The following is a 14,541-nucleotide window of genomic DNA, read 5'->3' on the forward strand; positions in this document are numbered from 1 at the left end:
ACACACACACACACACACACACACACAGTAATGCGAGTTTAAAACCATGTGTGTACATATACTCACACAAACACACAGAGAAACACACACTATGTGCAGACAAACTGGTTTGACTCCTTAAGCATGTATGCACATTACTGTGGCTCTCTCTTCCAGACAGACACACAGAGCCATACAGCAATACAGTTAGACGCATGCTCCAACACACACACACACACACAGCAATACAGTTAGACGCATGCTCCAACACACACACACACACACAGCAATACAGTTAGACGCATGCTCCAACACACACACACACACATAGCAATACAGTTAGACGCATGCTCCAACACACACACACAGCAATACAGTTAGACGCATGCTCCAACACACACACAGCAATACAGTTAGACGCAGGCTCCAACACAGAACACACACACACACACACACACACACACACACACACACACACACACAAATATAGTCAGACGCATGCTCCAACACCCAACACTGAACCAGAGTGGGATTATTCCGTTCCTTTGAACCAACCCCAGCTGGGCCACACACACAGACACACACGCACACCCAACACAGAACCAGAGTGGGTTTATTCCGTTCCTATGAACCAACCCCAGCTGGGCATCTCACAGCCACACACGCACATACACACAGTAGGGCTGGGATAAACGATTATTTTTTAAACGATTAATCTAGCGATTATTTTTTCGATGCATCGATTAATCTAACGATTCATTTTTTCAGTCCGATTCGATTTCGATTCGATTCGATTATCTCCCCATTAATTCACTAATAGCAACTTATACATGTTTATTTACATATCTGAATGAAAAAAACATGAATTATTTAACATTGCAATATATGTTTATTGCTCTTAAGATTCCAAAATAAAAGACTGAAGTGCAAGTAACTACAAGTGCAAAGTAATGTATTCTTAGTCAGAGGTAGCATTCAATAAAGTTTCAGTTAGTCATTTTAAGACGTTCTTGTGGGAATCATGTGTGGATGCAATTCATAACGTAGTTCAAATAACAGTTTGTACTTCTCCTTTGGACAAGCACTTTTGAGTCTTGGAAAACACTTTTCCATTTCCATCTGGATTTTGCAAACAGAGTCAATAAAATGAGCCCTGCATGAGTAATACAAGCAGCTGCAAGTAAGCATGCTAAACTTGACATCCAAACAGTATTCTAACGTTAACTTTGAGATAAGGTTAGGGACCGTTCGTTATTTATAAACGGGATCACCGGAGGGATTTAGAGTGCCTCGATCAAAAGTTACATGACCGTCCCCTGCCTGCTATATAATTTTCAACGACCCTTCAGCAGCATTTTCAAAAATGACATGACCCTCCCCAGCCAATTGTCGATGTCTTTCGCCCACGCTATACGCGCTATGAAAACACATCAACATGCTACCGCTCGAAAACCAACCTCTGCTTTCTGATCTTACACATCACACTTCACCAAGATGGTGGCCATTTCAGTAGATTTACTCACTAACATTGTTGTGGAAACACAATATAGTAGGGGGGCCTATGTGTCTAATTTGGGGGCCTGTGGGATTCGCATGTTAATTTTTGGAGAGTGTTATATCTTTGTTCTAGGGGTTCTTGAGAGTAAAAAAAAACATGTCTCCATTTTTTTTGATGGTTTTGAAGGACCCAAATCAAAGGTCAAATTCAGAAAACATCAAATTCGGTGTTTTGTCCATAAACCTCACATTGCTGGTATTATAGCATAGGGTTTGGTGCCAAAAAGCAAAGATATTCTACAAGGTAGTGTGCAAAAGTGGGCCACATAAACAATACAACATTATAAAACATTTTTAGGCTGATGATTGATCTATTTAACAAGAAATTGTGCCTAAAATTCTAGAAATTGTCTGCTTAAAAAAAGAATACTTTAATATCAATACTATCAATTCATGCCTATTAGTGTGCTTGAGTGTAGGCCTAGCCTGCTCTGTCAGTTCTTGTCTACACCCATTCAGAGCACAAAGTGCAGAGATCTCTGTTAAATCAAGTTTAATAGACTTTTACATAGTACCAGCTGAAGTCTGTAAGGCCTTCCGTAGCCTATGTAAGTGTGAAGAAAAAAAAGGGTAAAGGATCAGATAGACAGACAGGTGTGTGTGTGTGTGTAAGAGAGAGAAAGAGAAAGAGAGACACTACCAGCATGGACGGATTATGAACTTTCAGGCCCCTGGGCCCAGATGTATTAAGGGTCTAATTGTTGCGGGGGACATTTTTTTACATTTATTTGATGTGATTTCCTGTATTCTGGTGCATTTTGGGGATGGCCAATACTTTTATTCAATCAGATTCATAGCCTATGTGTTGAAATGATGTGTTGATATTGAGGCAATGATTCCATGCAATGGCTTGGGCCCCCTGACTCCTTGGGCCCCTGGGCTTGGGCCCGGTAGGCCCGTGCAGTAATCCATCCCTGACTACCAGTGACAGTTGGCTGATGATAGCTGGCAGTGATAGAATTTAGAATATCGAATAACCTGAAGCACATAGTGCTCTGTTCTTCATGGTTGGTGATATTAGTGACCTTCTAGCCTTCTACATTTAAGCAAGCACATTTTCATAGTTCATGGTGGCACAGTCTAGTTAGGTTATATTCTGAGGTGTGTCTTTCTGTTTGTCAGGTGATGGCACACATATTCTAAAAGAAACAGATTTTGGGCTATGTATCCAGTGGCAGATATGTGTGGACTGGTAAATGACCCATCACTAGAGACATATGCCAAATTTCTTGTTTTTGTCCATGAGAGAGTATGGAGATGGGGATCACAGATCAGCCAACAATTACATTGTTACAGTGCAGTTATTTTACAACAGAACAAAGCAGTTTGGCACAGGAACTGCTACAAATCCACCTGTAACAGTGAGCATCTGCAGCATGCTAAGATTCGCTACTAGAAATCATGTGAAGCAGGCAGGACTCAGTGTCTTCAGAAAAGACGTGGTAGACCATCTTCTGAACCTGCAGCAACACCTGCAACTGCATCAAGTCCATCTAGGGACTTTGTACACTTGTTCAGCAGCAGCTGCTGCCAGCATAGATAAGTGCTTCTTCTGTCAGAAGCAGACAAAAGAGTGTTTTCATGAGGTGTCCTCTATCAATGCAGGCAACCAACCAAGAACTATAAGTAATATTTTGAAGTCAGTGACTTTTAACAGGTAGCCAGTGTAAAGATGCTAGGATGGGAGAAATATGTTCATATTTTTTTTGTGTGTGAGCAGCTGCCTTTTAAATAAGCTGTAAGCTCTTTAGACAGGTATTATTACAGCCAGCATAATAGCATTGCAATAACATTGCAATAGTCTATCCTTGAGATGACAAAACATTAATTTCTCGGCATCTGGTAAGGATAAGGACTTCCTTATCTTTGAAATGTTCCTTAAATGGTAAAATTAAGTTTTGGTGATCTGTTTTATGTGATTACTTAGTGCTAGGTCCTGGTCAATTATAAATCCCAGGTTTTTAACACTTGTGGATGAGGTCAGTGGAAGATCACTATATGAAGCCTGTGATGTGGATAGGATATCCCTCATCTTTTTAAAACCTAAAACCATGACTTCTGTTTTATCTGAGTTCAAAAGCAGGAAATTATTCGTCATCCATGTCTTTATATCTCTTATACATGTGTCAAGTTTGGCTAACGGGGTTAATTCATCAGGTTTTATAGAGAGGTATAGTTATGTATCATCTACTAAACAACAGGGGCGCCAGTACTGAGCCTTGAGGCACTCCATATTTTACCATAATCTGGGTAGATGGTTTATTATGGACCTGTACAAATTGTTGACGGTTAGGAAGGCATGATCTAAACCAAGCGAGTGCTGAGTCTTTGATGCCTATCAAATTTTCAAGCCTAAGTAGTATGTCATAGTCTATGGTGTCAAAGGCAGCGCTGAGGTCCAGGAGGACCAGTATCGATACAAGGCTAGGTTTTTTGAGGGAGGGCTTAATAACAGATGTCTTAAACGACTGTGGTACATGCCCTGATAGAATTATTTATAATCTAGAGCAAAACATTATCCAGGAAGGGGAGACCAGTCTTAAGAAGGTGAGTACAAATAGGGTTTAGTAGACTAGTTGTAGATTTTGATGAGGAAATTGTGTTGTGGAAGTGAGATCTAATATGTTGTGTATATGTAAATGAATAAAATGTTGTTTGAGGTCTCATCTGTGAATCTGTGATTTTGCTATCTTTCAGCAATGGAGTATGTGTATTTGGTGAAACTGATTGGTTATTGATCTTATCTCTAATTGTTTGACATACAATCATAATACTGACATACAATCATACTGTTGAAAATAAGAAAATAACTTTTTTGTGAACTTTATTCAACATAGCCAGTGATTTAGGCGAAATTTATGGTGTTAATTATAGTGAAATATACAATTTCACAAAAATAGGGTTAAAACAGGTTAAATAAAATGGAGACATACTTTTTCTCCATGTTCAATGACCTCTAAAGACAGTCCAACCACTCTCCAAAAATTAACATTTCAATCCCACAGAAACCACATAGGCCCCCTGACTAATAAGCATGGAAACTAAATGCACACTTCCTGCAACTGCATTAGCCTACTTGAAAAGTTACTCCTCTAGTAAGTATTCACATGAAATAAAACAATAAAGCATTGAGACCATTCAACAAAGCACACTGGGTAATAACAAATTCAACACATGAACTTGTTGCTATGGACTCGTCTCTAGGCTTCCTCAGTCATTGTAAAGCTGCCGAAGCTGAACATTATCCAAAACTCAATTTCTCAGACGAGCGTCAATTTGGGAGCTTGCTACACTCCTTCCTTCTCAAATGACTTGAAAAGGCCGTTTGCCCAATTTCACAAATAATCACAGGGACCGAAAACTAACATGCCAACTTTTTCCAGGTTTATCATTTTAACGTTTCCCCGCTGTCTTGCCGTTTTAATATTTTCCCGTAGAATATCCCATATTACTGTAATACTATCATAACATTAGTCCTGCATTCTGGCTGTCTCTGTGTTGTCCTGTTGTTACCCCTTGCTCTTCCAGTGTATTCAAATCATCGTTTTGCTTGCTTGAATGCGAACTCAGAGTGATGTTAACCTAGGCCTATTTAAGTTAACGACGTGGTTGTCGTGAGAACACGATTCATGCGCACCTGCCAGGCTACTCAGCTAGACAAAGAATTCCCCCTGTATATTCACTCCAAGTTGGCCTACCACAATTTACCAACTACACTGTAGACCATAAACTGGCTATTTATATGACCAAATGTATTTGTTCAACTTTATGAAGCAGAATTACGCACTGCTACTTGGAACGTAACACATTTTTGTTGGCAGGAGAGAGAATGACAGCGAATTGCACTTGTTGCTGGTTACCAATAAATACTATATATTTTTTTGAAAACAACAAAAACAGAAAGGATGGAGACAGCAAAGCTAGAGATGGGCAGGAACAAGGTCAATTGGTAGAAATGCTTGTCAAAACGTTAGGAGCTGGATGTGTGGATGAATGAAGCACAAGTAGGCTATGCTTTATGTTAAGCATGCACACTGTTTAAAGTTAGGCTACTCGGTAAACTACAAGTAAACGTTAAATTTAAAGTTAAATTTAGCTTTTTAGGGCTGGATAAAGTTGACCAAATGGATATAGGCTGCGTGAATAAAGTAGGCTACTTTGTTGCTCCAACCCTTCCAACGTTATGGGGACGAATGTTGACATTTTCCGAATTTTGCGTGAGAAACCCGGGAAATCTCCCTTATTTTCATTGTTCAATGTTGACAGAGCTATGGAACGAAAGAGAACGTTATATGGCGACAGAAATCAACAATCAAACAAGCCACTTTGATTTTTTGCTGTTTTCATTAATACAAAAGATGGGTGACCCTCCCTCCTAGACAAAAAAAAGTTAGGTGACCCTCCCCTCATCAAAGAATAAAAAGACATGACCCTCCCCTATTTTCCTCCGGTGACCCCGTTTATAAATAACGAACGGTCCCTTACTGCTTGATTGCATACTGTAACTTAACTTCGTTTAGTCTCCTCAATGTACTATGTTGTGATAAGACCTTAGCAGAGTTTACTTTAACTTTAATGCAGCGGTTTTGAACAAATTTGTGCAGCATGGTCACGATGCTTTTAATAGCAATGTAGCCCACTGTGTTCTAGGGGTGTAACGGTTCATGTATTCGTATTGAACCGAAACGGTACGGGCGTCAAACTAAAACTCGTGTGCGGATTAATTAATGTCATGCGCAATTACTGTTAAGTAGCGAGAGTTACGGGAGTTCTTTAGCGACACCTAACGCTTATCTGTAGCCTCGCCTTAGCTCTGAAGCTCTGATTGGCAGGGTTGCCAGATTGGGCGGTTTCCCGCCCAATTGGGCGGTTTTGCAATCTATTTTGCGGGCAAAAATGGGTTTGGGCGGGTGTATAAAAATTGGGCTGGTTTCGGATCAGTTCGGCGGGTTTTTGTAGCCGAAACACATAGGCACTTCAGACCCTTCTTCCAGCGACCCTCAGCACTCTCACTCACTCACTCACTCACACACCCTCTGGCTGACGTGCCCCCTAAACTCACAACAGACACTCTCAGCTCACGTCACCTTATGTATCGAAACATGCATTCTAGCTATAAATGGCATAGTGCATGGTATTTCCATAACCGCGAGATATGCGCTTCACAATGACGGCAATTAGTTGTTAGATATTCATAGCAGACAGTAAAGCCCAGCAGTAATTTATCTAAAATAACACATATTAAGTACCATTCATGATGTTGTCAAATATTTAAGTTGTGGGAAGTTTAAGCTGTATGTTTCTTTCGTCCCCCATGTCGTTTCATTTATCCCGGCCAGGACGAATGAAACAAAACTCACGTTCGATTTCTCCTTAAATAACTCCTGAATGGTTTTGTTCAGACCTGAAAATGCAACTGTATTTGACAGAGGACAGATGTAGGTTGCTTGTGACAAAATATTAGCTTTCAGTGTTTTACGATGTCTTTGTAAATTACGTTTAATTAAAAAGTGTTTCAGTCTGGTTCTCCCCTACTGCGGCGCAGACCGCCCTTCAAACACACAGCTCGCGGGGTTTTCAAATTTAGCTAGCTGACTGACAATATCAATATGCCAAAGTGGGCAAAGATCATTTTCTCATTACAGTCAATCTCTTCATGAGGGTGCACACTGCTGAAAGATTACCTACGAGACAGGATGGACTTTCCCTTCTTTCAGGGTTGATGGATGTGCGCACAGGTCTTGCGCGAATGCTTGACATAGGACTACGGCCCACGTTCCGTCTAGCCCGACAGTTGTTGAGGAAGTTTGACAAAGCCTACTAGAACTTTTTTGTGTAGAGATTGCCCGCCATGCATGAACGTTCTGCTTCTGCATGAGCGCACTGACACCCCTGTTCGTTCAACTCGACTTTCATGAAAACTCTAGGTTTAACTGCCTGTCAGGTCTACTAATTGTTCTAAATTACAGGTGTCAAACTCAAGTTTGCCTTTAGCCTATATATCTGGCGTATGAAAATATTTTTTGCGTGTATAGAGTTGCCATGCATGAACGCACTGCTTCTGCAAAGAGCGCGCTGACACTGTCCTAAACAGCCTATGTTCAGCGCGATTTTCATGAAAACTCTGGGCCTAACTGCCTGTCTCAGGGAATAGATAGTGCCTATGTATTAATTAATTGTTCTAAATCACAGGTGTCAGACTCAAGTTTAACTCAAGCCTTTAGCCTACATTTGGCATAGGCCTATGAAAATATTTTTTTGTGTAGCCTAGAGTTGGCCCACCAGTTATGAACGCACTGCCTCTGCAAAGAGTCGACACCCCTGTTCTATAATCAATGCGATTTCATCTAATGTTATACATGAATATGCATGTCATGTTGCTATTATAAATAATTGAAATGTTGTGCGTTAGGCTATTTTGTATGTTCATATATCCACTCAATGTTTTTATGTTAGGCTAGCCTACTGAATGCTTTTGTTCCAAGCGTCTATTGACACAAACAGACTCATTGATAGTCTACGTTTATTGCATTATTTTCCGTAACATAAGCTTATAGAAGAATAGTCTGACTGAGGTCCGTGTAGCCTACTTTTGCGTTCATTTGATTGAATATTGTTTCTGAAATTGGATAGGCTAAGTCCAAAAATGGGTAATTTTAAAGCTTGTTAATGATTTCAATGTGTTTAAATGAGAAACAAGCAAAAGCAAATTTGGGCGGTTTTTTGTGCATTCTCGCGGTTTTTGACGAGGCTTTGGGCTGGAAAACCTTGCTGGCATCTGGCAACACTGCTGATTGGCGCCTATGTTTTTTTTTTGTCAGGTCGTCAGTCGAGTCCGTCAGTCATTAGCAGCACTAAGGTTAGACCCACAAGAGTTAGAGGATCCGCTAGTCTATTTAAGATCGCAAGTTTGAGACTTCAGTTACAGTAACGTTAGTACAGGCGAAAGAGTGGTGGATAAGATGAAACTGTGTGTCAGCGTTGTTCAGCAGTTATTGGGTATGTGAGTGGAAAACATGCTACACATATTCGAAGCCATCACCCAGATGATGTAGGCTACCAATCACTGAAACGAGGGGAAAAAAACTTCCCCTGCGCTTCAGCAGCCTTTGGATACACATACAAATAGGGCCAAAACCTATGGCTTAAATTAAATTATTTTCGTAATGACAGAAAGCTATGTAAATCGCGTGGTAATTACCTTTATGTTGGGGTAACTTGTAACTTCTCACATGAGGAGCTGGTAGTGTTAAGTGCATAGACAGTAAAATAAAGTGACAACGCTAACCAGGCTAATAAACAAACCATGCTAGTACGGTGAGTTAACGTCAAAGGGCAAAGTCACGTGACTTCTAGTTGTAGTCTGTAAAGGAGCAATTTCGTTTTTAAAAAAAAGGCAAAATAGTGTGATATTTTCACAGTTAGTAGGCTAGATTATTACTTTACACACAATTAAAAATATTGAGGCAAATTGTAGACCCTTCCATATACAACTAAACACAGATGTTGAAGGTCTTGCTTAAGTGGATTTTTAAAAATCATTTTTCTATGTAATTTGCACTTTCAGAAATAAGAGATGCTGTAGGCCTATTTTCAGTTTTATAGATTGTCTTATTTTGTTTACAAGTTACAGATGGAGTCTGGGTACTTATTGTACTGTTTAGCCTACATCTTACACACTTCAGGCTGTTGCAGATAGCTCAGGGAAGAGACTGTATGACACTAGGTGGTACAGCCTGAGACATGCACAATAAAAAAAATGCTTTCTGCATTTTTGTTTTGCTTTTCCCTCCATTGTACCGAACTCGTACCGAACCGTGATGTCCGAACCGAGGTATGAACCGAACCGTGACTTCTGTGTACCGTTACACCCCTACTGTGTTCTATGCAGTGCTTCTATGTGGCAACAACAATCCTTCAACAATCGTGACTATTTTGTTAAATGCACATGCAGAGGAGGAGCAGCGGGCTCGTTACGAGAGAGCGGGCGGGGCGAGGAAAGACTGTGTGAGTAAGTGGCAAGTGCAGCTCAATGAAATTATTTTATCTTATCTTTAATTTAAATAGCAGGCCTACAACATAGAACATCAATGTGTGGTGGCCGGTTTTGATTTCGTGGTGCCCAGCCACTGATTAGTCAACGTATGAAAAACACTGAAGGTGTAAAATTAAAAATATTTAGCAGCACACGTTATGCTTGACGAATCGACGCTCATATTTTGCGTCGACGTATTTTTTGCTTCGACGTCATCGATTACGTCGACGCGTTGTCCCAGCCCTAACACACAGGTTTGACTCCTAAAGCATGTATGCACATTAGCATGGCTAACAGACATATGTACCATTTTAGAGATCCCTAAGGAGAATTAGGCCTCCCCCCCCATCTCTCTCTGTCTCTCTCTCGCTCTTTCTCTCTCTCTCTCTCTCTCGATATGTGCATGTGTCTGCTCTGTTAGTAATGGCTCAGTGGCCATGCTTTTCAGTTCCATTCCTGTCTGGCATTCAGGGTTACTGAGGGGGGAGGAGTGTCAGAATGATAGAGCTCAGAGCCAGATGTGTGTGTGTGTGTGTGTGTGTGCCTGGGTGCGTGTGTGTGTTCATTTCAAAATTACCAACTGGGTTTTCAGTAATGACAACATAAGGGCATAAATTGAATAGGTGTGTGTGTGTGTGTGAGTGCATGTGTATGAGAGGACACACAGTGCCCCCGCCTTTCCCTGCACATACACTCAGGTGTGTGTGTGTGTGTGAACTGAAATCCTGAGTGGATGCCGTTTCACTGCTATAAACAAAAAGGTCAGACAGGAAAAGCTCAGCCTTTCACAAAAGAAAGGTGTATACATTGAAAGGTCATCAGGTCCGCACAGAAGCCATAAATTGCAGTGCAGACACCAAGGAGAGAGGGGGGCACACACACACACACACACACACACACACACACACACACACACACACACACACACACACACACACACACACACACACACACACACACACACACACACACACACACACACACACACACACACACACACACACACACACACACACGGGATGCGTGGGAACGACTAGGCAAGGCAACGCACATGTTTAAATACAACGCCAAGGTTAATCACATCCACAGCATAACATAACACACCCAACCCAGATGAGAAATGACTAAGAAAGAAAAACAACATTCCTGTACCCTTGGGGCAGTTGCTGACCTTGTACAGTGGGCATGTGAATCTGTGTCAGTGTGAGTGTACGTGTGTGTGTGTGTGGGCATGTGAATCTGTGTCAGTGTACGTGTGTGTGTGTGTGTGTGTGTGTGGGCATGTGAATCTGTGTCAGTGTGTGTGTGTGTGTGTGTATCTGGGTGTCAAAGTATGTGTGCTCATGCAAACAAAACATTTGTTCCCTCATGTGCACGACAGAGTTGGGATGCATGCATGTGTGTGTGTGTGTGTGTGTGTCTACATGCACATAAGTGTGTGTGTGTGTGTGTGTGTGTGTGTGTGTGTGAGTGTGTGTGTGTGTGTGAGAGAAGACCACAGAGAGTGTTAGGTCATGCCATACCTGAGCTGCCACAGGTTAGTAGCGGTTTGTTAGTGGATTTGTGGTACCCAGGGGAGAGCGAAGCCTCTGCTGCTGTGGAGCCCACCGAGCACTGGGAGGGACTGGAGTACACATTCCTCCATCGAGACGCCGCTGCAACACACACACACACACACACACACACACACACACACACACACACACAGTTAGTCATACAACATTAACAGTCTGTACATGTATGCACGTGTCTGCAGGGTTATTTCAGATGTACAGTGTAGCGATGTTCCACTTTGGAGCAAATTAAAGACTTGAACATTTCATGACATAGAAAACCCACACGTTTGAATTAAGAACTGAATACAGTGAGGTGCGGTTTATTGACCTCTTTTACACACACACACACACACACACACACACACACACACACACACACACACACACACAGCAATATTACAGCCTAAAGGTACCCTCTCTCACTTTCTCGATCATACAAACACATCCTCCATTCACAAGGCTTCATCCTGAGCTGGACTGACACTTGACACAAAGGTCAAAAGAGGTCAATGTTCCAACACATCACACCTATGACCATAAGCTAAGTACGGTCACAGTGCTCTACTAACATACCTCCACACACCCTTTATCGAACACCCTCAACAAATCCAAAAAGTGCTTTTGTCCTCGCTCACGTACCATCCTGACCTCGACCTTGACCCCAAGGTCATCAGCTCCCTCTCGGAGCCTAACTGACAGGGAGCAGAGCTCAGGTCACTGTTTATCATTAGCACAGGGAACCCGAACCAGCTGGAAACAGGGAAGATCAGGTGAGCGTAGGCTGCACTCAGACAGAGGGGACAGTGTGTGTGTGTGTGTGTGTGTGTGTGTCTGCACAGATACACCAGATACAACCATTTGCATGGTTCTGTTTGTAGCACATCCAGCCCAAGCCACTTCAAGCAGAACAAATGTCGAACTCTATCAGAACAAAACACTGTACAGGATCATTTTAACTCAATTTATCTGTATTGTCTGGCTATCAAAATGAATCCCAGAAAGTCGATCTCTCTCACGTTTGCTCTAGTAGGTAAGCTACATGTAACTAGTAATCTTGCTTCATCAGATAATGATATGGTACTGGGCCACAGGCCTGTTAAACAGCACGTCTGCTGAGGACTAAAGACCTGTGTGACAGTCAGGCTCCAGTGTGTGTGTGTGTGTGTGTGTGTGTGTGTGTGTGTGTGTGTGTGTGTGTGTGAATGAGTGAAGCAGAGCTACCTGGGGCTGGGCAGGTAACCCAAGACTGGGCCTTGGCTAATGATGCGCCCGAGTGCGTCAGCCGCACTGCTGCTCAGCTGGGAGAGGGTGCGGAGAGCAGCTGACCGTGGTGTAAATAATGGATCTCATAGACTGGCTGAGAGACAGGCAGGTAACTACACACACACACACACACACACACACACACACTTAGGACAGAGATGGAGAGAGACAGGACAGAAATAGAGAGACACCAACTTCGAACACTGGCTGAAAGACAGACAGATAACAAATACACTCACTCTCTCCATCTCTCTCTCTCTCTCTCTCACACACAGACACACACACACACACACACACACACACAGGAAGGTAGACATACTCTTTCAACAGCTCCAGGGGATGCTGTAAAGTGCTACGCCACTGAAAACGTATCTTCTCATTCAGACACTCAGTCGGTCCCTGAACATTAATTAAGACCATGAGAGGGATTCACTGCAGGACCCGCCTCAGCCTTGTGCACACAATGAAAGTCAAGAAAACCTTATGGGAGGGCCAAAGAACAATCACCCCACCCATATAACACACAACCAAGCACACACACACACACACACACACACACACACACACACACACACACACACAACCAAGCACACACACACACACACACACACACACAATCTGTCTGTAGTATCAGTACACAACTCACCACACACACCTTAGCAAACCTAATGCAAATGACTTCATTTGACAAAGCACAATGAGAGTGCGTTTTATCTGCGCCAACGAGGCTGATCATATCTAGCAAAGCCTTTCCACAGCGCAGACTACGCCAGCCATTCCCAGGAGTCTTCGCCATCCAGGAAGAGAGGAGGAGAAAATAATACTTGGCCCTGCTGCAAAGGCCACGTGAACTCTTATTTGCATAGAGCGCGTTTAAATGACCAGGATCGCTTTCATGGCCTGAGGCTGGCCACGCCACATAAGGACAAAAGGAGCAGCGCTTGGAAACGAGTACAGGTTACACAGACACACTGGTATTGGTTTAACTTTCCCCTGCGCCCTCCTTGGAATGAAGGCATCCACACACATACATAGAAAGTTTCATCTAATTGATCATCTTGTGTCTCATATAGCAGTGGGTCCAGTAGCCCAGACACACACAGGGGATAACCAGAAGGGCTGAGAGCACAACACACACACACACACACACACACACACACACACACACACAGACAGACAGCAAAAGGAACTGGGGTTGCTTTTGAGGCGCTGGAGGTTGACTTTAAAGACGCTTTGTGTAAGAGAGGTAGGAGAGGGAGAGGGGGAGAGAGAGAAGGAGAGAAGGAGAGAGAGAAGGAGAGAGAGAAGGAGAGGAGAGAGAGAAGGAGAGTGTGAGCGAGAGTGTAAGAGACTGAAAGACAATGAGAGAGTGAAAGAGTGAGGGACTGAGAGTGTGTGTGTGCAAAGACACATATATCTTTATTCATTGGTCAGTGTGTGTTAACATACAGGATATGTGCTGGTACGCAATTTGTGTGTGTGGGTGTGTGTGTGTGTGTGTTTTGAGCGTGTGTGGCTTACATTGGTCCAAGCGGTTGATGAGGGTTTTGCAGGCCACCTCGGTCTCTGGGCTGGGATGGTCCAGGACCTGGCGACACCACTTCAGAGGAGACTGGGGGCCCTGCTCGGCCGCCTGCTTCTTAGGGGACACATAGAGCCTAGACAGGGAGAGTGAGAGAGAGAGGGGGAGAGAGGGAGAGAGGAAGAGAGAGGAAGAAAGAAAGAAAGACATATAGAGACATTGTCAACCCTGAATTGAGGAGTACTCTATTCACTTGTTGCCGACATGCTATTCTAGCCGGTTGTTTTAAAGTCACATTTATAATGAACGCTACTACATGCTCTGCATGGCAGTAAACCCTTAACTGCACCAGATTACAGAACAGCACAGAGATGGAGGACAAAACCGTAAACAAAAATAGATGGAAATAGCAGGCCACCGAGCCACCGGGCCACCGAGCCAGTTTATCAACTCTCTCTCGGTCTCTGTGTGTGTGTCTGGAAAAATCTGCATAAGCTTTTTAATAACCGGTTAGGTATGTGTTTCTTTGTACGCGTATATGCGTGCATGCCTCATTAATGTCACTGCAACCATTAATTTGCTCGCCTGAGTGACATTAACCACACACACACACACACACACATCTCTGG

The 14,541-nt window shown here is 42.8% G+C and overlaps 1 protein-coding gene across 3 annotated transcripts in view; it reads right to left on the reverse strand.

Annotated features, from left to right (window-relative positions):
• Nucleotides 1-14,541, reverse strand: part of LOC143132286 (SLAIN motif-containing protein-like) — a 32,547-nt gene that overhangs the window by 5,231 nt on the left and 12,775 nt on the right. For all 3 annotated transcript variants that reach the window (XM_076291697.1, XM_076291696.1, XM_076291699.1), the window contains exons 3-4: nt 13,912-14,048; nt 11,095-11,226 (exon numbers count right to left, since the gene is read on the reverse strand). In XM_076291697.1, coding sequence (XP_076147812.1) covers nt 11,095-11,226; nt 13,912-14,048 — 269 coding nt within the window. The remainder of the gene's footprint in view (nt 1-11,094; nt 11,227-13,911; nt 14,049-14,541) is intronic.

This window comes from Alosa pseudoharengus, unplaced genomic scaffold (assembly GCF_046254945.1).
Source record: "Alosa pseudoharengus isolate Yale_2024_CS ecotype anadromous, Long Island Sound unplaced genomic scaffold, YU_APseudo_1.1 YU_APseudo_1.1_scf_19, whole genome shotgun sequence".
In the NCBI taxonomy this organism is placed as follows: Eukaryota; Metazoa; Chordata; class Actinopteri; order Clupeiformes; family Clupeidae; genus Alosa; species Alosa pseudoharengus.